Source organism: Mastigoproctus giganteus, chromosome 8 (assembly GCF_048544385.1).
Source record: "Mastigoproctus giganteus isolate SK-2022 chromosome 8, ASM4854438v1, whole genome shotgun sequence".
Lineage (NCBI taxonomy): Eukaryota > Metazoa > Arthropoda > Arachnida > Uropygi > Thelyphonidae > Mastigoproctus > Mastigoproctus giganteus.
This window is the reverse complement of record NC_143582.1, coordinates 20,325,153-20,351,510: the sequence shown is the minus strand read 5'-3', so window position 1 is coordinate 20,351,510 and position 26,358 is coordinate 20,325,153. Positions and strand designations below refer to the sequence as shown.

The following is a 26,358-nucleotide window of genomic DNA, read 5'->3' as shown; positions in this document are numbered from 1 at the left end:
ATCCAGTTGCTGGATTGATGCTAGAAATATCATATGTAAATGGTGGAATATGTCCAAGGGGAATGAACAATGATTTTTTCAAGCATACTGCAACAGATGGCCATATTATAACAAAAGGTTGTCTGATGTAAATAAATATCCAAAGACTTTACATGATGTTCACTGATTTTGCTAAATATCTCTTTGATGAATCTATTTTAATAATGACTCAGGTGGACCTATCTCCAGTTCCATCTGGGTTGTTATTAAAAGTTAGGAGGGGTTGAAGTGTTTATCCAAAATCACTTTTCAAATTGAGCAAGTGGCAAGTGCTTACGAGAAAAAGTAGTTCCTATGATATTCACAGCAATGCATTCAAAAGCTCTCATAGGACACTGTCCAAACTGTTTAAAGGTTTCTTGCCTCTAAACTGGCTTCAAACCTGACAAGAATGCAGGTTTGAATAACTGCAATCTGTAATAGGGCAGTCAAAACAACCATTCATAGGCAATGATACATACATGGGCAATGGTCATGTTAATGCTTAAAGGACCTGCAAGATCAATTTTGCATTGTTAGCCACAATGGTGTAAGCAATCATTGTTAATTCCTGTTATTCATACAAATCCTGATTATCAACACAAGGTGTCCTATAGTCCTTGTGCACTTTAAAATTGCAATAACTTAGGTTCTATATGAGATTAAAAACAATCTGTAAAATGCATTGGAAAGGTAATTTATTCTACTTTTTTTTAGGGTATGTAATCATAAGATTGTTAAAATTCAACATAACCTCCATCATTACTAACACAAAGTGTAGTACTATAATTTTGCAATTCCATAAAAACGTTCGGGAGGGCGCTGACTCTTTAAAAATTACAGCTGTCAGTTGCAGGTTCCGAAAAAACGATAAGTGTTTGCCTTTTTATTTACATAATTGTTATTTTATATTGTACTTAATAGTAGTCTTATAGTTATAGTTACGCTGGTTATTTTTATTTTAATTTAGATAAACAGTTTTTGTAGATATACGTAATACTTAATATATGTAAAACCGTTATTTCGTTCGAATCTTGCAGCCATTGTTTTTGTATATAGTGGTAGGGAATTCAAATTTTTAATTGAGGTAGTTAGGTAGCTCTAACGTATAATTTATAGAGTAATACGCTTCACTGTTTCTATTAGATAGCGTAGTATTGACATTTAATTAATTTAATCTATTGATTTTATTAATTTAAAGTATCATGCCCCAAATTAGAGCAGCAAAGCAACGGGAACAAAGTGGCAGGAGTGCTGTGACTCGGGAGAACTGAGGGGGGGGGCGATTCTCCAACGCATCACAGCCTTAAAAAATGTGCAACTTGTGAAATGTTTGCCGAACTCTCTGGAACAGAACATGATATTGCCATGGGGGATGTCTTTGTGTGTGCGCGATGTAAGGAGTGTAAGGAAATCAGGCGACAACTCAGCGTTGTTATGGGCCTATATGAGAGTTTGAAGGACAGGGTGGATGCCCTCGAAAGATCTAAACTGAGGGGCCCATCAGGCTCTCAGCTGTCCACATCAACGCCACAGCTTGTACTTGGTCATCATGCAACACAGCAGCAACCCACAAGGCAGAATGCGCTGGTCCCTCAGGAACTAGTAGTTGTTGGAGACTATTGTCAGGGAAACGTGAAACATGCTTTGTAAAAAGGATAGGTGGAACAGGACCAGGTTTTGTCTGCCAGGGGCAAAGGTTGATGACGTTGTAGAGGGGATATCATCTTTTAAGGGCACAAAAGGTGATATAGTTGTACACATTGGCACTAATGATATTAGGAGTAGGAGGGAGACCGGCAGAATTACTTAACAAGTACAGGTCACTGTTGAACAAAAGCCGAGAATTAGGGTTGAATTTGAAAGTGTCGGCAATTCTGCCCAGACATGATAGAAGGGAGTATATGATGAGAGCCTTGTCGATCAATTCGGCCCTGGCAAATGTGCAAGGCTCAAGGGTTAGAATTTTTCTCAGCCTAGACTGTACTTGTTAACAGGAGAGACTGCTTCTATAGGGATGGGATACACTTAAATAGAAAGGGTGCAAGAATATTTGCTGATGCCATCGAGGCAGTGTTAGGTGGGTCGGAAAACTGATAGCTTGGGGGGATACAAGGACTAATAGTTTAACAGTAGCCGTAGGCAGAGGTGAAGGTGATTCTTGCACAACTTCTATTAGGATAAGTAGCGACCTGGAGCGTGGGGTATTGGGGGTTTCAGGGACGGATGGCAGTCATCCTGAAATAGGTGGGTATATGGGATGTGTTAGGGTGACTAGGAATAGGAGTAGGAGCATGTATGCTTGCATGTATACCAATGCTAGAAGTATAGTAAATAAATTTGATGAATCTGAAGTGTTTGTCAAGACATCAAAGGCGGATATTATTGGGATAGCAGAGACGTGGTGTCACACAGATATAAGGAATGCTGAGCTGGAATTTGGGGAGTACAATGTGTACAGAAAGGATAGACAGGATAGAAAGGGAGGAGGTGTTATGCTGTTAATTAAGAAAAACTTAAAATCAAAAGAAGTGCATACAGTTGATATAGATGAACAGTGCACTGTTGAGTCAGTTTGGTGTGACATAAGCACTGCAAAAGCCAAAAATAAGAGTAGGAGTGTGTTATAGGCCTAATAACTCGAATGAGTACAATGAACAATTGTACAGAGAAATAGAGTGGGCTAGTAAATCGGAATGTGGGCTAGTAATGGGGGATTTTAATTTCCCAGATATTGACTGGAACTTGTGGGCTGGTCACTCACACACTAGTCAGACTTTTGTGGATTTATTGGATGATTGTTTTCTGCAGCAGCATGTTCGAGAGGCAACCAGAGAAAGTAATACTCTTGATGTGGTTATCAGCAGTGATCATTTGTGTATTAAGAATTTGCAGATAAAGGAACCACTAGGTGGCAGTGATCACAGTGTACTGATGTGGGATTTACTTAAAGATTTAATTACCATCAGGGATAAAGGAAAGGGTTTTTGCTTCCGTAAAGGCGACTACGATGGTCTGAGACAGTATTTAAATTCTGTACAGTGGGATAAACTGGCGATGTTACAAACAGTAAATTCTAAGTGGGAAGCATTTAAGGAATTAATCGTGGATGCTACTAAAAGTTTCATACCTATTAAGAAATACTGCTCAAGGTTTAGGCCTAAATGGTTATCAAATGAACTAATAAGACTCGTAACAGAGAAGAAAAATGCATGGGATGCATATAAATTATCAAGCGACTCAGAAGACTATGGCAGATATAAGCTAGTCTGTAATCAGGTCACAAAGGAGGTTAGGCAGGCGAAGGCAGATTACGAGAAATAATTGGCAAAAGATGCTAAGAAAAACAGCAAGGATTTCTTTACTTATATAAACTCTAAAAGGAAGGGGATGAATCTGATTGGTCCACCTGACATCGATGGTTCGACTGTTGATAATCCTGCTCAGATAGCAAACAAACTGAATGAGTATTTTGCATCTACATTCACACATGAGGAATTATTAAGGTTTGAAAATGGCAGAAGGATATCAAATTGTAGCAGGATACTTAATGATTTTGTAATAACTGAAAGCAAAGTGGAGGAGATATTGTTGAAGTTAAACATAAGAAAAGCACCTGGGGTGGATGGGATCTATCCAGTTATATTAAAGGAGGCGGCAAAGCAACTAAGCAAACCCTTAGCCATAATTATGAGAGCATCCTTGGACTCAGGGGAGGTTCCCACGGACTGGAGATGTGCAAATGTATCCCCAATTCATAAAGGGGGATCGAAGGGCGACACGAGTAATTACAGACCAGTTAGTTTAACTTCTGTTCCGGGTAAAATAATGGAGTCACTGGTTAAAGATGCATTGCAGGATCATCTAGACAAGACTGCAGCAATAATTCAGACACAGCATGGGTTTGTTAAGGGATAGTCTTGTCTGACAAATTTGATAGGATATTATGATGTGGTTACAAAGGAACTGGATGCAAAAAATAATTTTGATATCATATATTTGGATTTCAGGAAAGCTTTTGACACTGTTGCGCATGGAAGACTATTGTACAAATTGGAGCAGAATGGTATTAAGGGTAAGTTGCTACAATGGATAAAAGGATGGTTAAGTGGGAGAAGACAGAGGGTGGTAATCAATGGGGGCTGCTCTTCTTGGACTAATGTTATTAGTGGAGTCCCACAGGGTTCGGTGTTAGGTCCACTGTTGTTTTGTATATTTATCAATGATATTGATGAAGGTATATCAGGCTTAATTTCGAAGTCTGCAGATGATACAAAGGTTGGCAAGGTTGTTAATGACAGTAATGGCAGTGTGCTACTGCAACCGGATCTAGATAATTTGGGCAGAGGGGCTAAGAAGTGGCAACTGAAATTTAACCTTGACAAATGCAAAGTACTGCATATGGGTAGAAGTAACCCCAGAGAAACGTACCAACTGTGTGGTACTACACTACACTTAAGGTGGTAGAAAATGAAAAAGACCTGGGAGTAATTGTGCAGTCAGATATGAAGTTTTCTGAGCAATGCAGACAGGCTGCCAGGGCAGGTCATGGGGTTTTGTCAATGATATATAGGAATTTTGCTAGCAGGGAGAAGGAGGTGATTGTCCCTCTGTATAAGGCAATGGTCAGGCCACGCCTTGAGTACTGCGTACAGGTCTGGAGGCCTCATTTTAGGAAGGATGTAGATTTACTTGAGCGTGTACAGAGAAGGGCAACAAGATTGGTGAGGGGAATGAAGGGATCCTCTTACCAAGAGAGGCTTAAGTTCTGCAAATTGCAATGGCTGGAGACTAGGCACCTGCGCGGTGATCTGATTGAGGTGTATAAGGCCTTGAATGGGTTGAGCACGCTGAATTCTGATGGGATCCTTCCACTTGTTCAGATTACGAACCTAAGGGGGCATAAATTCAAATTAAGAAAAGACAGATGTAGAATAGATGTGTGGAAATTTGCCTTTAGCCAGCGGGTGGTTAATTGCTGGAACAAACTTCCATCTGCCGTTGTGGAAGTTGATAGGTTGAATAAATTTAAGGAGGAACTGGACAGGCATTTGGAGGGAATGGTGTGTTTTTTTTTTTGGCTGATGCTGCATAAGCTCATACACTTGCTTTCTTGCATCCCATGCCACTAATACTACTACTACATTCTCCTGATGTGTCTCAGTCAAAGCATTCATTGTATTTGTGATACTGGTACAAAGATCATTTAAAGAGCAAGGTTTTCAGGAGTAAACCACACTTTTAACATGCCCCCATATAAAAAAAGACCAATAGGGACAAATCACATGAGTGACCTGGACAATCAATTGGCCCACCACTGTTGATCCATCTGTTTGGATGGACTTTGTTTAAAAATTGTAGAACATTATGAGCAAATGATTAGCTACTCCATCTTGCTGAAAAACTGTATTAGCTTCAATTTTCTCTTAGTTCAGAAATTAAAAAAAATCATCCTGTAGCACTACAAGATAACTATCACCATTAATCACTGTTTCTTTGAAAAATGGGCAATTATGTGTGTTTTTCCCATGCACACTAGACATTGACTTAAGGGGAACTCTTTGATGCTCCCAGACTTCTTGTAGTTTCTCTGTCCCCCAAATAAGACAATTATGGCTATTAACCTCGTCACTACAATAAAACCTTGCTTCATCGCTAAACACTAGAGTTTCAAGCGATAAGATACTGTTTTCATTAAACTCATAACAGAAAGCTAATCTTGGATAGTCCTCTGCCAGTAACATTTGATGACTTGAATCCTATAACAAACATCACTTATACAATTTTACTCTTAGAATTGTGCACACTGTTGCTTTAGGGACACTCAGTTTCAGAGTTGCTTATCTTTGTGATTTTTGTTGGCTTTGCTGAAAAGCTTCATCAACAAAGCCCATCAACAAAGCCAGTCTTCTTGTTTAATCCAGGCCTTCCAGTTTTGTGGCTTATCATTAATGGAACCAATATCTGAACTTCTTCATCCAGTCCGAAATTGAATTTCTGTGCAGTGCTTCCTTTACATAATGTGTCGTAAATTTTCTTCTAACTACTGATACGGAGTTAAGCCAGAGGTTCCCAAACTTTCTCGGTTCACAGCACCTTTAGTGTCCCAGTAGATTTTCACGGCACCCCTAGGCCAAAAGAAATACCTAACACAGTGGTTTTCAACCTTTTAATATATACCTATATAATAATTTTATTCTTTATATAGAAGTACTAAATAAAGATCAATTATAGATCACCACAAAATTAAAAAGATACGGTACAATGGATACCGTACACCTTTTTATAATGAAATAAATGTATAAATTTCAAAAAATAAAAAAATAAATAATAATAACTTTAAGTAACTTAAACCGAAATTACACGGCACCCCAGTTGAAAACCACTGAGTTAAGCTCTGCTAGCCAGAGAACACAGTTCACTTTCTCTTCTACTGAAGCATCTCTTGTAGGTAAATTGTCTGAAAAAAATTAAAAAAATAAAATCAGGGCTACGTAATTATTTTTGTGCATAAAAAGTAAAATAAATTATATTCCAAATGCATTTTACAAATTGTTTTTATCTTGTAGAGAACCTAAGTTATTGTAGTTTTAAAGTGCACAAAGCCTTTATTGGATGTCCTGTATAAAACAATTTCCCAGCATTCTGGGAAATAGTGAGATACATAAACAACAAAAACTCTTGTAAAAGAAAGAGTAAAGAGTAATAATTGATCTCAAAAACCAAATTTTTCATCTCTATACACAATCAATAATAGCTTTCAACTTCAAATAACCATTTAACTAAATATGGTACCATCACCAGATTTTTAAGCTTAAAATAACCCTTTTACGATGAATTACAAATAGTTCGATCAAATCAAGTTTAAAACTGAACAGATTTTTGTTGAGTATATTCAAAATTTTTTACAGTCTCTTCATAAAAATATTTATCTTTTCTTTAATTTTTTATATTACACTTGTGAATCTTTTATATACCCTTTACTAGACTTAAAGTTGTTTTGTTTTTCCTTAACATCAATTTATTCCAGAAATAACTGATAAGTGGTCCAACAGTGGTGTTGTTCTTTAATTTTTTTTAATTAGCCCTTTTTCTTGAATTTGGATATACAGATAAGAAAATACAATAAAACACTCCTACCTCAACATCTGAAGATTAACTCCCTTTTCAGAGTAGACATCTGAAAACATTTTTTATTTAAATAAAGGAAATAAGATCTTGAGAGGATTCTTTCAGCATAGTTCAAAAGGCAGACCTGGCAGTTTTCAAATGTATACTAATATTTCAAAATGTCTCTCAGTCTAGATTTTCTAGAAAAAACTTGCTTCAATAAATACAATAAATCTTTCTTCCAAGTAGGTAAATACATGTTCGCACACACACACTGCCCTAAAATTAATATCCTGACACCCCCATTGACAGATGGTCACGTCCTACCCAAGCAACCACATATCAGATACTATAAATATACTTGCAGGCCTCCAAGGCAACAATAGTAGGAATGTAAGTGCAAGACGTTACAAACAACAGAGCTAACAGACTTCCTGTGTGGAACGACAATAGGGTGCCACACAAGCAATCAGCCTGTACATAACATTTCAATGGCATTAGATTCCAGGGTCTATGAATGGTGATGTGAACTGCAAATAGAAGCAGACTAGTGCTGAAACCATTGCAAAACAACCCAGAAAACTTCTGAAGCTGATGGAACATGACAGGAGAGCCTACAAAGACATGCCCACTCAGAATGCAGGTCAACATTGTCATGACATGATATATGTTGTGACAATGTTCATATGAGTACAGCATGATATGGGTTACCACAGTTGTGTAGCTGTCCACAAGCCACTAATCATCCCAACTAATGCCAGACACCATCTAGCTTAGTAAGGCACACCATTCTTGGACTGTAGGCCAATGGAAATGTGCTTTTGGAGTGAAGAGTCATGGTACATGGTTTAACATGTCTGATGATTGTTGCTGGGTGTGGCAGATGCCCAGGGAAAGCTAATTCCCAGAGGTATGATCCTGACAATGAAGTTTAGCAGAGGTCACGTGATGATCTGGGACTGTTTTTCATAGGATAGCCTGAGATCACTGGTTGTTTTGAACAAAATCATGAATGCTGGGATCTATCTAGATGTCCTAACATATTACCTACATTCAGCACATTATTAATTTTCCTGTAAATATATATTATTTACAGATAGACAGGTGTCCAGATATTAATAGTAGAGCAGTGTGTGTATATTTACACACACACACTTCTGATTTTAAACTGCATTTTCCTTCCTTTTTTTGCAAACTTTCCTTTGTTTAAAATGATTATCCCACTCATTTGTTTACTTACAAAATGACAGCTGATTACTCTTTAAAGTTTGCACTCTAGAACTGCTAGTCATAAAACTCGACCATATTTTCTCTCTTTGTAAAAAACAATGTTTTGCCTCAATTCATCATTAGAACAGGCAGTGCTAACGACAGGACAGCGGCCAAAAGAGTAAACAGATTCCCATTCTGATTGGAGGATAAATTAAATAGAGTTATGAAGTTGAAAGTATAACAAGTGCATGAACCAGATCACCATAAATGTATTTAAATAAGGATATAGTAGTAGTAGTAATCGAGGTGTGATGCAAGAAAGCAAGCTTATGCAGCATCAGCCAAAAGAAAAAACACATTTCACACATCCATTCCTTCTAAACATTTGTCCAGTTCCTACTTGAATTTATTTATCTATCAATTTCCACAACGACAGATAGAAGTTTGTTCCAGCAATCAACTACCCACTGGCTGAAGGCAAATTTATGCACATCTATTCTATAACTGTCTTTTCTCAATTTGAATTTATGGCCCCCTGAGGTTCATAATCTGAGCAAGAAGAAGAATCTCATCAGAATTGAGCCTGCTCAACCCATTCAAGGCCTTATACACCTCAATCAGTTCACCTCGCAGGTGCCTAGTTTCCAGGTGCAGCAATTTACAGAACATAAGCTTCTTGGTAAGATCACCTTTTCATTCCCCTCACCAATCTTGTTGTCCTTCTCTACACTCACTGAACTCTGCATCCTTCCTAAAATGAGGCCGCCAGACCTGTACACAGTACTCAAGGCATGGCCTGACCATTGCCTTATACAAAGGGATTTTCCTACTAGCAAAATTCCTGTATATCATTGACGATACCCCATGACCTGCCCTGGCAGCCTGTCTGCACTCTCAGAAAATTTCATATCTGATTGCACAATTACTCCCATGTCTTTTTGATTTTCTACTACCCTAAGTGTAATACCACACAGTTGGTACGTTTTTCTGGGATTACTTCTACCCACATGCCGTACTTTGCATTTGTCAATTTTAAACTTCAGTTGCCACTTCTCAGCCCATCTGCCCAAATTTTCTACGTCCCATTGCAGTAGCACACTGCCATTACTGTCATTAACAACCCTGCCAACTTTTGTATCATCTGCAGACTTATGAAACATATGAAACATTTTACAAAACAGATAAAGGTAAGTGAAAAATATTAATGTCCAATCAACTTAAATTACATTTTTCTAATAAATAAAGTTGCTTAACAGTCCAAAAGTTCTTACTTTTACATTTGAATGAATGCTAAAGCTAATATAAGGAGGTTTATGATCATAATATTGCAGATACTTGGGAAATTAGATACATTTCTAGTCTTTTTAGTTAAAGTTGTTTTAATGGTAGTCAGTCTCTACAATAACATGGATTCTTCCAACATCTAAAAGGGTGTCAATAAAAATATTTCACTGTTGTTGTAGCATATAGCTAGTGTTTCTGATGAAGCCTAAGGCTGAAGGCAAAAGGCACCAGATACTGTACCAAGGACATCAACAAATTCTCTACAGGTTGAGATGTAGTACTTATCATCCTTTCTTAAACTTTGAACATATTCACCAGACAATAACACTTTTTCCAATGGTCTGCAGTTCCATATTGATGATCTCCATACTACATGGGCATTTTTTCTCTTCTGTGATGAGAGGGCTAAGTATTATTCCCTTTGTGATGACAGCCTTGAGCATTCTAGCCACCACTAATGGATAAATCTCTCTCCCATAAGTCCCTATCAAACAAAGAATTATAAATTCTTCTGGTCTGTAACAGGTATACCCTATGGATATCAACCAGTATGGCCAGTATCCTGCCACAGAGGTTTGCACTCTTCAAAACTATTATAGCTGCACAGTGAAGTATAATTAATAAAAGAAGATCCATAGTCTGTGGGTGCATGCCATTCTACTATGGAAAGAAAGGACAATGACAGAATCAAATTCCAGAAAGTGCATGGCAATATGACATGCACCACTTCTGCATATTTTGATGTTTTGGCGAGTACAATAAAGTGTCAAAGCATGCGAGAGCTAGGTTCATGCACCTCCCCTGGCATAAGTGAGAATTCGTGTAAGATGAGGTTCCTCCTATAAAAAAGCATTGCTTTAAGCTGAAACTAGACGAATTCCTATAAACTATGCACACGTGCATATAAGCTTTATTTGTGTAAACTGAATTTATATAAATCTTAAAGTATAGTCACAATAGGTCTATCCTCATAAATTTGCGCCTTTTTTAGGGGGTGGAGCACATTTAGGCTGAAGACATACATTATCATCCTTATGAATCCAGAAGATATCATCTAGTTCAAGTAGGGAATTATTACTTGTATCATAGTATCAGCTATTTGTCTGAACAAATAGCTGATACTATGCATATATCGATGATTGGTGAGGGGAATGAAGGGATCCTCTTACCAAGAGAGGCTTAAGTTCTGCAAATTGCAGTGGCTGGAGACTAGGCACCTGCGGGGTGATCTGATTGAGGTGTATAAGGCCTTGAATGGGTTGAGCACGATGAATTCTGATGGGATCCTTCCACTTGTTCAGATTATGAACCCAAGGGGGCATAAATTTAAATTAAGAAAAGACAGATGTAGAATAGCTGTGCGGAAATTTGCCTTTAGCCAGCGGGTGGTTATTTGCTGGAACAAACTTCCATCTGTCGTTGTGGAAGTTGATAGGTTGAATAAATTTAAGGAGGAACTGGACAGGCATTTGGAGGGAATGGTGTGATTTTTTTTTTTTTTTTTGGCTCATGCTGCATAAGCTCATACACTTGCTTTCTTGCATCACATGCCACTACTACTTTTTTTTTTTTTGGTAGTTGTTGGCTCATAGGCTTCTGTGGCCATAATGCACCTCCCAAGGTTTTTGCAGTACTTTGATCCAAGCCCGAGGCGAGAATTGAACCCGCGACCTTTGGGTTGCCAGGCAGGAACTTTACCCACCCGGCTAGCCCACTCGGCACCACTACTACTACTACTACTACTATATCATAACGTAGACCTTTCTCTTTCATGCGCCAATAAAACCCAAGCAACAACAACAACCTTTCTCTTTCCATTCCTTCTCATTTGTTGCCCACTGTCATCATAAAACAGACAAGCTGTAACTATGAGTCATGAACATAAGTATGAATCAGGGGGGTCAGTTGTGAATGGGTGGGGTAATGTACTCTCAGTTCATGTACTTCGAGACCCTATTGTAAGTGTATAATTCCTCCATCTTGGTTCAGCAAAATCAAACTTTAAGAAAGGATATTCCATTAGACCAATAGATCTGTCTAATAACAAGCTTCCTTCACGTTATCAAAGCTCACTGAAAGTGTGAACCAGCAAATCCCTAAAAATGCAACATAATTTAGGCACATTCATAAAACTGTTAAAACAATGAGTGAATGCTCAAGCAAGAAAAGCAGAGTACATGTAAACAAGCTTGTGAGATAAAACCTTTTAAGGTGGGAGATTTGATACTACTGAGACATGCATCTGCATGAATAGTTTGTCTCTATGATGACAGGGCCATCTAAAATTACTGAGCAAGGCTATCAAGAGCTAACTTCAAGGGAGAAGACATCTCTAATCATAAAAGTCAAGTAGTCCATATGGACAATTGAAAAAAAAAAAAATGTATCTAATGCAAGATACTATGGTTATCCCAAGAACCTCTAACAGAGAGATGTTAGATAGAAATTGTGGTGTGATTGAAGTGGAGATATGAAAAGTAGGTAACAAACAAAGTGGAAATGGTAAGCACGCTATAAGAAGGTATTCTCGTTCACATCAGATTTTCACAATGAGGAAAGTAAACTCCAACAACCCTTAATACACATATTTCTCAAATGCAAGGACGTGGAGGATAAGAAATAATGTGGAAGAGGAACCAGACCTTCATAGGCAAATATGTATTCTCTGCCCCCTTCTGAATCATCTAAAGAAGAAGAGTTCAACAAAAATTTTAATGAATTCCATCACTGTAATGAGAACATAAATCATCCTTCTAGAGTGGATAGCACTGATCATGACTAAGTAAGTGTAACCAGTTCATTTCATTTGGTTGTTTTAGCCTCCAACAAAGAGTGAGAAATAAATCATAACACAAGACTGTATTACACATTATTAAATGTAAACTAGTTATCCATATTTATTAAATTCAGAGTTATAGTTACTTATAGTTGTGTGATAAAAAAAAATACCATTCACCGCCTACATTTTGTAATGTCCTTTATATTTTTCGTAAGTTTGACAGAATATATCAAAATAATAGCAATAAAAAATAAATTACCATTAAAAAGTTTGCTGTTATAACCTGTGTGATGAACAAGAGATGACAGAAGCATCTGGATATTACGATATCCACACCCCCATCCTTTATCACCATAAGTTGATCCATAATGATCAACTGTAGTACATAACCAGGTATGTTCTACATTTGTAGTAGCCATACTAAAAGCTCTTATTTTTGGGATTAGTCCTGAAAAAAAAAATAAATAAAACACTGAAATTAATTTTTAAAATATAAATGAACAATCATTAGAATTCTCTAGTTCAGTGGTTCCCAACCTTTTCATTGCCAAGGATTCCTTTTATTATTTTAACCGCACAAATTGATTTTTTTAGATTCCATACCTATTCATCAACTAATTAGTTCACAGTTTTTATTAAGTAATTATTAACAAATTTTCCATTTTTTACTATCAAAGCTCTGGATTATTAGACTTACTTAGACTTAGGTTCACCTGTGCAACTGGGCACATTGGGCAGCAAGTGTTCTCCACCAGGCTCAATCAGCTGCAACAGCTCCTGCTTCATTCCACGTGATATCAATGCTTTGCAAGTCTTCTTGGCATGTCATGTGCCAAATCTTGGGTGGACTGCCTCTCTTCCCCATCAGGTGATATCCATCACATTGTGGCCTTTGTGTGCCACTGGTCTGGCAAGGTGCATTCCGCATTGTCATGATGTCTTTCAGACTGTGCAAGCCGCTTCTTCTTAGGATCTTATTATTGGTAATGAAGCCGCGGTAAGTAACACCAAGTATTCATCATAAGCATCACTGATGGAACATGTTGATGAAAAAAAAGAAATTGAAAAATCATGTATGGATAATCTGCAAATCATACAGTTTACCTTGCTAGAAACAGCTCACTGATTCCTATTTCCTTTGCAGATCCCTAGGGATACACAGGCCAAAGGATGGAAACCACTTCCCTAGAATTATTAATACCATTCACTTAAAACTAAATTTATTTCCTTTCTGCATACAATTTAATTTACTAATATCCAATCCCAATATGATTCTGTCCTGCTATAATAAAATCTTCCTTGCACTGTCCAAGCCAATAAAAAGGACAGTGCAAGGAAGATTAACTTTAATTAGCAGCTAGTTAAAAAACCAAATTTAAAATAATAGATATCTTAAATTATGGATGAGAACTTTTAAAAAATACTCCTGCTTTCACTAAATGTGAGTAATGTATTCCAGAAAAGGCTAATATTAGTCAAATTTTTGCTAGTCAATTTTTTTTTTTTTTTTTTTTTTTTTGCCATAAGCACAACGTTATAATGAGAAGTAGCATTTCTTAACTAAACAATTTAAACTTAACCTCAAGAAATTCCACTATATTGTAAAGGGTGACTATTTTACTTTTGCACCAAAGCAAATAAGGATATGAAGCGCCAGTGTATTGTATCTTAAATAGTATGTATTCTATGGTCAATTTTTGTGTTTGCAGGTTGTTGTTAGTGGGTTTTCTTGGCATGGGGCTACTATGACTAAATCACCTGTTCTTGCGGAAAAGAATATACAGATTATTAAAATAGGTTTAGAAGAGTATATATAAATTATTAACTTCAGATAGCTGAAAATCTCAATTAGATTGGAGTTGTCCTCAGCTGAATCCTGTAAGTTAGAGAAGGATCAAAATGATGCAGATCTGACAGACTGATAATGAGTGCATTCAATAAGAACATGTTTTACAGTTAGTGAACCACAGTGAAAGCAGAGTGGGGAAACATCTCCTAGCAATAAACAGAAGTGTGAAGGGGGTATGACCAATATGTGCTCTGGCCTGCGTACAGGTCTGGAGGCTTCATTTTAGGAAGGATGTAGATTTGCTTGGATTGTACAGAGAAGGGCAACAAGATTGGTTAGGGGAATGAAGGGATCCTCTTACCAAGAAAGCATTAGCATTAGAAGAGACATATGATGCAAGAAAGCAAGCTTATGCAGCATCAGCCAGAAAAAAAAAAAAAAAAAAAACTTCCACTTCACCCCTCTGTTCGTTCGAAATACCTGTCCAGCTGAGCTTTAAATTTATTTAGGCTATTAACTTCCACAACAAGGAATGGAAGTCTGTTCCACCAACCAACTGCCTGCTGGCTAAAGGCAAATTTCCGCACATCTATCCTCCATCTGCCATTTTTCAATTTGAATTTATGCCCTCTCAGGTGATTATTCTGAGCAAGAGGCAGAATCCCATCAGCATTGAGCATGCTCAAACCATTCAAGGCTTTATACATCTCTATCAGATCACCTCGCCGGTGCCTAGTCTCCAGACACTGTAATTTGCAAAACTTAAGCTTCGTAAGAGCACCCCTTTGTTCCATTCACTAATCTTGTTGCCCTTCTCTGTACTTGTTCCAGCAGCTCTACATCCTTCTTGAAATGAGGCCTCCAGACCTGTATACAGTACTCAAGGTGTAGCCTGACAATTGCCTTATACAAGGGAATAATCACCTCCTTATCCCTGCTAGAAAAATTCCTGAATATCATTGATAAGACACCATGAGCTACTCTTGCAGCCCATCTGCACTGCTCAGAGAACTTCATATCTGCCTGCACAATTACCCCCAGGTCCTTTTCATTCTCTATCAACTCTGTGTTGATACACAGAGTTGATACGTTGCTCTGGGGTTGCTGTTTCCCATATGTAGTACTTTACATTTGTCAATGTTAAACTTCATTTGCCACCTCTCAGCCCATCTGCTCAACCTTTCCAGATCCTGTTGCAGCAGCATGGCATCAGTAGTGTCCTTAACAGCCCTGTCAACTTTTGTATCGTCTGCAAAATTGGACATTAAGCTTGATATACCATCATCAATATTATTTATAAATACAGAAAACAATAATGGACCTAACACTGAACCCTGAGGAACTCCACTAATAACATTAGTCCACGATGAGCAGTGTCCATTGATTACCACTCTCTGTCTTCTCCCCCCTCAACCACCCCTTTATCCATAGCACCAATTTGCCTCCAATGCCACACTGCTCCAATTTGTGCAGCAGTCTTCCATGTAAATAATAGATATCTTCCATTTAAAATAATAGATATCTTAAAAGTACATAATATCAAAGTTATTCCCTGCATCCAGTTCTTTTATGACTGCATCATAGTATCCAATCAAATTGGTCAGGCAAGACTTCCCCTTAACAAAACCATGCTGTGTCCGAGCTATAACTGAAGTCTTGTCTAGATGATCCTGCAGTGCTTCTTTAACCAGTGCCTCCATCAATTAATTTTCCTGGAACAGAAGTTAAACTCACAGGTCTATAATTACTTGTGTCAGTCTTTGATCCTGCTTTGTGAATTGGGGTCACATTTGCACATCTCCAGTCTATGGGTATCTCCCCTGAGTCCAAGGAAGCTCTCATAATTATGGTTAAGGGTTTGCTTACTTCCTTTGCTGCCTCCTTTAATATAACTGGATAGATCCCATCCACCCTAGGTGCCTTTCTTGTATTTATCTTCAACAATTTCTTCTCCACTTTACTCTCAGTTATTACAAGATTATCTAGCTTACTGCCAGAGTTGAATACACCTCTGGTATTCCTCTCACTGAATAACTCCTCATGTGTGAATGTCGATGCAAAATATTCATTTAGTTTGTTAGCTACCTGAGCAGGATCATCAACAGTTCAACTGTTGATGATCTAAAGCCTTAAGTTCTGCAAATTGCAGCGGCTGGAGACTAGGCACCTGCGAGATGATCTGATTGAGGTGTATAAGGCCTTGAATGGGTTGAGCACGTTGAATTCTGATGGGATTATTCCATTTGTTCAGATTACGAACCTAAGGAGGCATAAATTCAAATTGAGGAAAGACAGATGTAGAATAGATGTGCAGAAATTTGCCTTTAGCCAGCGGGTGGTTAATTGCTGGAACAAACTTCCATCTGTCATTGTGGAAGTTGATAGGTTAAATAAATTTAATGTGGAACTGGGCAAACATTTAGAGGGAATGGTTGTGTGAATTTTTTTTTTTTTTTTTTTTTGGCTGATGCTGCATAAGCTCATATGTTTGCTTTCTTGCATCACATGCCACTATTACTACTACTACTATATTCAGCATATGACTGATTTATAATCTCTATAAGGAATCTGGATGCAGTCATTGTCAGAGGGGGTTTCTTGCTGCTTTATGTGCATACTCATTTACTGGTATTCCAGCATGTCCAGGGATCCAACAGAATATGATAACCTGTTTATTACTACTGAGTTGCAATATCTGAGATCTTATTTGTTTTAGAAATATATGTGAAGAGTTAAATTGTCTTGAAGAGCCATCCCTATACTCAAAGAGACTATAGATCAGTGGTTCCCAAACGGTGGTTAGCAAAAGTGTTCCAGGGGATTCACACTAAAATTTCTGTAATGACATCTTAGATTTACGTAGGTATATTTTTGTAAATCTACAAAATATAACTGATAATAAACAATAAAGTAAAATAAAATTAAATATAAAGTAAAGAATTTTCAATGAAAGAAACCACATTTCCCACAATTCCTTATAATTAGTTTACTATCTCACAGTATATCGTGTTAAATAAATATGATTTCCATACTAATTTTTTTTTTATTCTCAAAGACCATTTTGTTATGGTATAATAAAAAATAAAATTATTTTTTATTATACTTTTATTATTATATTTATTTACTGCTATAATTATTTTTATTATATTTTTATTATGGATTTATAAAAAATAAATCCATAATAAAAATTATTATTAAATAATTTTTATTATGGAAATATGGTAGTACTGGAAATATTTTATAATAAATATTCAGAACTATTATACAATTTCATAGAATATAGGCTTAGTGGTTCGCAATAAAAATATTATGTTGAAAGGAGTTTGCGATAAGTCTTTGGACTGAAATCATTATTAAGAAAGGTCAGAGCCATCTTAATTGCAGAGAATTCTGAGGTGAATCCACTGCATTCCTGTGGTAATGAGACAGACTGTGGTTGTTGGTAGGAATATAGCCGCTCCAACAACTGTGTTCCTTTTGGAGCTGTCAGTGTAAATTTGCTGAGTTTGTGCACTGGCCAAGGCACAGGCTGCGTGGGGTTTTTGAAAGTTTTGTTGTCCAGGGACTGTTTCTCCCAATGACAGTTATTATAACAATGATAATTATTAGATGAGGGTATGCACATTTTCCATATAGTTGTACCATTACTGTGTCTCAATGAATACTGATCAGATGCGTATTCCACTTGTAGGCTTATTTTCATGAAGTTTAATAATAAAAAGGTTTACCTATTCTGGATCATAAAGGTATGAACATAAAGGCTTTAACCACATAATTAAAGAGCAGCATCTTTCTCCTAAGGTGAAATGGAGGTTCATCGGCATCAATATTTGGTTTTGGACTGACAATGTCCTGAATGCCCCAAGAAGCAATCAAGAACACACACTGTGTTGTACTAGGTTGAAACATGCTAATAGTCTTTTGAGTAAAGTCATAAACTGGTGCACAGCAATCTAATCAAGATCTGATCAAAGCTTGGTATAAACAGAGTAGCAATCAGCTGCCTGTGTCATAGATTAGCTGACTTTAAATATATTCAGCTTTCTTCATACAGAGAGTTCATGTTTGCAAGACATGTTTCTGGAATATCAGTTTTGTGTCATATGTTACACCTAAGAATCAGATATTGTTAGTAAGAGGTAGTGGTTGAGTTCCCAGTAATAATTAGGATTCTGAATGTGTTATTGATGCTTTTTGCAAAAGTGAATGGCTGTATTTTTTGAAGCCGATAATTGATAACCATTATATAGTAGTAGTAGTAGTAGTGGCATGTGATGCAAGAAAGCAAATGTATGAGCTTATGCAGCATCAGCCAAAAAAAAAAAAAAAAAAAATCACACCATTCCCTCCAAATGCCTGTCCAGTTCCTCCTTAAATCTATTCAACCTATCAACTTCCACAACGACAGATGGAAGTTTGTTCCAGCAATTAACCACCCGCTGGCTAAAGGCAAATTTCCACACATCTATTCTACATCTGTCTTTTCTTAATTTGAATTTATGCCCCCTTAGGTTCGTAATCTGAACAAGTGGAAGGATCCCATCAGAATTCAGCGTGCTCAATCCATTCAAGGCCTTATATACCTCAATCAGATCACCGCGCAGGTGCCTAGTCTCCAGCCACTGCAATTTGCAGAACTTAAGCCTCTCTTGGTAAGAGGATCCCTTCATTCCCCTCACCAATCTTGTTGCCCTTCTCTGTACCCGCTCAAGTAAATCTACATCCTTCCTAAAATGAGGTCTCCAGACCTGTACGCAGTACTCAAGGCGCAGCCTGACCATTGCCTTATGCATTATATGAAGTCTAACACTATTTTATTCATTTTGAGCTGTAGTTGTCTTTCAATGGAATGCATATTCTGCAAATGGCAAGATATCGTGAGGTCATCAACATAAAGGCAGATGTTTACATTATCTGGAATGTTCTGCACTAAATTGTTTATTCTAATAGTAAAGGGCACAGTGCTGAGCACTGAACCCTGTGGTACACCTTCTCTTTGGGCAACATTTGTAAAACAGAATTGCAATAATGTACTTGAAAAGTTCTATTTTTAAGGAAATTCTCTATAATCAATGGTCAACCTCTGAGTCCTATGGCATACAGATCTTGAAAAATGCCAGTGCCAGGTGGTGTTGCCATAAAGCCTAATAGGGGCACGATTTATGCTAAGATGCCCCTTCAGAAGCATCTGAACAGTTTTTTCCTTGGAAATTTGCAACTTATAATTTTGACACCAATTTTCTAACATACCTAAAACCTCTGCTGCTCTGTCTTCAATCAAAGAATGGGAATTTCCCTGTACCAACACAGCTAAATCATCAGTGTACTCTATAAACGTTATGCCGGGAATCTGTTTCTTTAAAAATTCATCTAATACAATGTTACACACAGAAGAGAAATATGGGACAAACTTTTCTGTCACTGATTCCAAATGACTGATAATTAATAGGATGACCTCCTTATAATCTGTCTCACTCTGAAGTAAGAGCAGAAGAAACCTTTCAATATTTCCACTTTAAAGGTGTTTTTTCCAAATCTTGAATTTATTATTGAATGCAACAAAATTTACCTGTGGAAAGACCATGCATCCATGTTCAAGGTGTTTACATGCTGATACATATCTGCTAAGTAGGCTACTTTCAGCAGCATTTTGTATCTTCAAGAGAGTCAGAAAAACTGGCTTTATCATCATCTTTGAAGAAAAGCAGTACTTCCTCTCACAGCTCAAATAAAACTTTGTTAAAACTTTTCCACTTGATAGCCATCTAACCTCAGTGTGTAGGATGGGCAAATGGTCTTTTTGCATATATTCACACAGCTCAAAAAACATGGATGACTTTTAAGTGGGTGATGCTTTATAAAACTGACCATGTTCACAGCTACATCGAGGACTTGTCTTAAATCCTCCCCAAGAGTTTTTGAAATAAAAACTTCCCAATAGAGGAAGCAGTGGGCCATTATGACATCAGGATTTTTTTTTTCTTTGACAGGTGTACCAAAGTCTTTTATTGAGCCAATCACTGAAGGGGCACCATCAGTACAAATTCCAACATACTATCTCCATGAAAAACCACAGGATTCCAAATAAGAAGATAAGATTTTGAATATGTCTTAACCTTCTGTCATTTTTGGAAGTTCTTTACAAAAAGAAAAACTTTTCATTATTTCACCTTCATTTTCAAATCATATGAATGCCAACAGCTGAGCTCTACTTATGTTTGTTGACTTGGAAAGAAAAGTTAGTAATATTTAATATTTCAGATAAGACACCTTCAACATTTTGTGACTTGCCACCCATATGCCCACTAATAGTATCGCCAGAGACAAGAACTTTGTCAATTTCACTTTCAGCCACTTTGCTTATCATTGTTTTCACTATTATTTTATGAGCAGGCATTACTAGGTTTTCAGCAACGTTGTGACTTTTCATTTTTCTACCACTGACACATTTTTTGTGCAACTAGATTACTTCTTGAGCCTTTTCACTGACACTTAATTCCTTCTCAAAACCTTTATGGTTTTTGCATTATGAATCCAAAAGAAATTGATTAATCAACAGTTTTATTTGACAAGTGGCCATAATTAGAAGTAATGTGTCTATTTAACTTGGCTGGGATCACAACTGTGTTTGTTAGTTTTTTCCTGCAAACAATGTGCAATGGAACAGGGCAATTTTTGTCTCCAGTCCATGTACAACCAAAGGCAAAGTAAGTGTCATTGTAAAGGAGAATTTTTTTGATATCAGTCACTTCACTCCCTCCTTTACTCGTATTTGGCTAGGTAATTTCAATTAATTTTCACTGTCCTCTCCACCACTGACACACCTCCTTTAACTTACTTCAACATTTGTTAATCTTCAATGGGTATATGAAAATACAGTAAAGTGGGTGGGATTTTAGATACACAAAGACGACCATGGTTTTGGTAAAAACTAATTACAAAACTAGAAAAAGAATACAAATCCACAAAATAGCAAATGACCATAACATGCATTAATTACCGCTTGTGAATCACTCTGGGTATCAATATTGCTAAAATCCATGGAACTTAATTGTCTAGACAAGACAGACTCAGTAGCCCGACTGTCACCCTTTAAGATTAGTATTTGTAATGGCAAATGATGTAAGAAAAGTTTATAAAGCATCAGCCAAAAAAACCCTTTCCAAATCACTTGTCATCCCCTCCAATAATTGATCCAGTTCTTCTTTGAATTTCTTCAAAGTACCCACTTCCACAACAACAACAGATGAACGTGTGTTCTAATAATCAATTACCTGCTGGTTGAAGGCAAATTTCTGCACAACTATCTGGCAATGTTTCCTCAATTTGAATTTATGCCCTCTCATGTGTGTAGTCTGAGCAAGAGAAAGAATGCCATCAGCACTGAGCTTGCTCAATCCATTCAAACCCTTAAACATCTTTATCAGATCATGTTGCAGGTACCTAGTCTCCAGATACTACAATTTGCAGAACTGAAACCTTTTTTTGGTAAGACCAGCCTTTTGTTCACTTCAGCAAATCTACATCAATCATAAAATGAGGCCTCCAGACTTATATGCAATACTCAAGATGCATTTAGATACACAAAGACAACCATGGTTTTGGTAAAAACTAATTACAAAACTAAAAAAAGAATACAAATCTACAAAATAGCAAATGACCATAACAATGATATACAAGAACTTTGCTATCAGAAATAAGGAGGTGGTTATCCCATTGCTGTATACAATGGGATAACCACCCATTATTTCTGCACAACTATCTGGCAACATTTCCTCTATTTGAACCTCCTTATTCCTGCTAGCAAAGTTCCTGTATATCATTCACAAAATACAATGAGCTTTCCTGGCAGCCTATCTGCACTGCTCAGAGAACTTTATGTCTGATTGCACAATTTATATTGAACAATTAGACTTTACACCAGCCGGTATTCAAATAAACAAATTCCAATCCCGCAACTAAAACACTTTATTTACAATAAAATAAAATACGAGCGAATGAAATGCATTTCATTTGCTCGTATTTTCTTGGGAGAAGCAACATCAAATCTCCCCGGAGGATGCTGTATTCACGGATCATGCACAAGGGTTCTGGGACCGTAAATGGCTTGAGAGTTTACATATTGGGGGCAGCTAGCAATTCCACTAATAGAGACAAGGGTGTACATTTACATCCCCTCTTGGAAACTGTGGTTCTTGGGCGAGATGAACGGTTTCAGCTAGCGCGTTCCCAAGGGATTTCCGGTTCCGGTGCATGAATGGGAAATTCCGGCCTTATTCCCAATGTGATGCCAATAAATTTTGTCTGACGATTTTAAACTTTCAATTTATAAAAAATTTGCAAAAATAAATAAATAAAAATGCCGTTGTGATTAGTGATCGGCACTATTGCGAATCAGCGCAAAACGAGGGCTACCTGTATTTCTTTAAAAAACGACTCCATTACTTTCCCTGGAACAGAAGTTAAGCTGACAGTTCTGTAATTACTCGTGTCACTTTTTGATTCCCCTTTGTGATTTGGGGATACATTCACATATCTCCAGTCCATAGGGAACTCCCTGAATCCAAAGATGCTCTCATTCCACGTGCACAAATCTAGATGCAAAATACCTATTAAGTTTGTCAGCTACCTGAGCAGGATCATCAATAGTTGAACCACCGACATCAAGTGGACCAATGTGATTCAACTGCATCCTTCTACTGAAGTAAAGAAGTGTTTGCTGCTTTTCTTTGCATTGTTTGCCAGAGAATTCTCGTAATCTGTCTCAGATTACGTCTTTGGCAAAATTAATTACAGACTAGTTTATATCTACCATAGGTTTCTGTATTATCTGATAATATATATGCATCCTGGGATCGCATTAGTTCAGTGCATGACAATTTGCCATAACACATTTTGGTGAAAGACAATTGGTGGCTAAGACAATTTGCTGAGTACAACAATTCAGTGAATTCTTTGGAAGAATTTGGTGTATGGCAAAGCAAGACAGAAAATACAAACATTTTTTAACATGCCATGCTGTAAATGGTGAATTTAATTATCACTACCCCAAGTAGTGCCTTTTGTTATGTTTAGATTCAACAATTTCTCTTACACTTTCCTCTTAGTTATTGCGAAATCATTTAGCTCTGTTAAAATTTGATATATTTCTGGCATCTCTAAAAATTTCTATGAATACAAATCCACAATTATCTATTTAGATTCTCAGCAACCTGAACAGGATCATCATCAACAGTTAAATAATTCATATCTAATAGACCCTTGTGAATCATACAAGGTGTGGAAATAAAGTTCCCAGCCTGGTGCTGTTGCACTCATGTTCAATGTTTGAAAATAAACAGCAGTACTATGTTATATTTCAAACGTCCTCCAACAGATGGTTTTACAGAGATTGTCCAGTAAGCTCACAGGTTACAAGTAACAACCAGTTTCGTTAGTAGTGTTAACATTCCATATCACAATTTTGCAACAAAGAAATGAACAAATATCAAATTCTGCTTTAAACTAGGAAAATCTGAACCAAAATGTATGAAATGTTAAAAATTGTTTATAGTGATGAAATATTAAGTTGTACCAGCATGTTTGAATGGTATAAGCTATTCAAACACAGACACGAGGATGTCCATGATGACCCAAGAAATGGGCATTCATCAATCTCTTGAAATGAGGACAGAGTTGCAAAAGTTCAGGAAATTGTGGCACAAGATCATCATTTGACTCTCAGAATGATGGGACTGCTGAGTTGGATATGAATAAGGAGACAATTAGTCAAATTTTGCATGAACATTTAAGGAAAAGGAAGGTCTGTACAGATGAGCAAAAGCAACAAAGAACATCATCATGCAAAGAATTCATCCAGACTTGTCAAGACAATCCTAATTTCCTTGACTGTATAGTCACTAGAGATGAAGTCTTTGCATGATGATGTTCTTTGTCAGTATACAGAGAGTCAGTATGTTTCAGTATGGCCCAGAGCATTAGGTGTTTCATACTAAAACACCTAACACTTTCAAGGCCCAAAAAGTTTAATTTACCAAAGTCCAGAATCAAGACAATCCTGATCGTGTTTTTTGACAAAGAGGGCATTGATTCACAAGGAATTTGTATCTGAAGGGGGGAGGGAGTCAATGCTGTGTACAGGTGCTTCAAAGGCTATTGAAGCACATTTCCCAGGTAAGGAAGCAATTCTGAGAGAAAGGTAACTCTTTCTTGTTGTACAACAATGCCCCTGCCCATTCTGCACTAGTTGTGAAAACAGGTTTCTGGCAAAACATGACGCTGTACAGATCAACCATCCACCCTATCCTCCCAAGCTAGCACCAGAAGACTTCTTCCTCTTTTCCAAGTTGAAAACTGCCCTCAAAGGAAAGATATTTCAGGATGTTGAGGACATAAAGAAAAATGTAACTGCCGAACTGAATTCTTTGGATGCCTTTGCTGACTCTTGTCAGAAACTATTAGAACAGTGTAATAAGTGCATTCAATCATGTGGTGATTACTTGGAATAAAAATAAAACCACTTTTGAGCTGCTTAACTTTGTGTTCTTCTTATAGGAGTCTGGTGACGAGGCTAGAGGGAGCCAGACAGGTTCAAAGCCGCTAAGTGGATTTTTCTTATTTATTGATTTGAAATTGTTTTCCTAAAACTTTTGATTTAAATTTAGTAGTATAGCATTATTTTGTGATTTTCTGATTAATCTGGTGTATTTATTCTTTACTCAGCCTTGTAATTGCATAAAAATATCGGTAAGGGTATCAAATCCACGTGTTACAAGTTGCAGCTCCGCAGAACGAGAAGTTTTCTAGCCATATTTAGCCACCTTACTGACCATTTTTTACTTCAAATTATTTTCTATAAGTAGCTTATAGACCTAATCAGGATCGTTAGTTTATTCTGAATTGAGACAGCGAGATTTGAAAGTTAATTTGTACTTAAGTGTCCGTAGATTTACCGATACTATAGTAACTTGCTGCCTTTGTCATACGATACGTTATATACCGAACTAGATAGCATTAGTATAGTTTAATATTGTCAGTTGATTGGTAGAATCTATTAAACTTGTTGAACTTCATTGTCAATTAAATTGTACTTTTAACTAAATATATATAATGACTTAGATTACAAAAGTAACATAATTAATTAATACATAACTGATACGGAAGTTATATAAAGGGAACTCGTAGATAATTAATACTTGGCACTGAAAAATATATATACCGTCATAACTGTGTTGGGAAAGTTTAGGGTTATAATTTTGTACTGAAATTGAAATTTTATTGCAGTTAATCGAAATCATGACACTCAGACCAGAGCAGAAGCAAAAAGCTCAAGCTAATGGAAGTGCTGTGACTCAGAGGAGAACTGAGGGGGGGGGGGGGGGGGGGGGCAGTTGCCTTCTGAATCACAGCCTTTGAAAATGCACTGCTTGCATGATGTTTGTGGAGCATTCGGGTACGGGACATGATATTGCCATGGGGGGGATGTCTTTGTGTGTGTGCCCAATGCAAGGAGTGTAACAAAATCAGGCAACAACTCAGCATTGTTATCGGCCTACATGAGAGCTTGAAGGACAGGGTGGATGCCCTCGAAGGAACTAAATTGAGGGGCCCCATCAAGCTCTCAGCTGCCCACATCAATGCCAGAGCTTGTACTTGGCCATCACGCAGCACAGCGGCAACCCCCAAGACAGAATGCGATGGTCCCACAGGAACTAGTTGTTGGTGACTATTGTCAGGGAAACGGGGGACATGCTCTTTTAAGGGCACAAAAGGTGATATTGTTGTACATGTTGGCACTAATAATATCAAGAGTAGGAGACCGGCAGAATTACTTAACAAGTACAGGTCACTGCTGAAAAAAATGCCGTGAATTAGGGTTGAATTTGAAAGTGTCTGCAATTCTGCCCAGACACGATAGGAGGGAGTATATGATGAGAGCCTTGTCGATCAATTCGGCCCTGGAAAGATTGTGCAAGGCTCAAGGGGTAGAATTTTTTTCAGCCTGGACTGTACTTGTTAACAGGACAGACTGCTTCTACAGGAATGGGATACACTTAAATAGAAAGGGTGCAAGAATATTTGCTGATGCTATCGAGGCAGTGTTAAGTGGGTCGGAAAACTGCTAGCCTGGGGGGATACAAAGACTAATAGATTAACAGTAGCCACT

The 26,358-nt window shown here is 37.3% G+C and overlaps 1 protein-coding gene across 1 annotated transcript in view; it reads right to left on the bottom strand.

The window, feature by feature from the left end:
• The window catches only part of LOC150081318 (zinc finger-containing ubiquitin peptidase 1-like), a 114,812-nt gene that overhangs the window by 27,681 nt on the left and 60,773 nt on the right, over positions 1-26,358 (bottom strand). Inside the window, exon 4 of the mRNA XM_090380161.1 lies at positions 12,663-12,851. Within this exon, the coding sequence (XP_090236287.1) occupies positions 12,663-12,851 (189 nt within the window). The remainder of the gene's footprint in view (positions 1-12,662; positions 12,852-26,358) is intronic.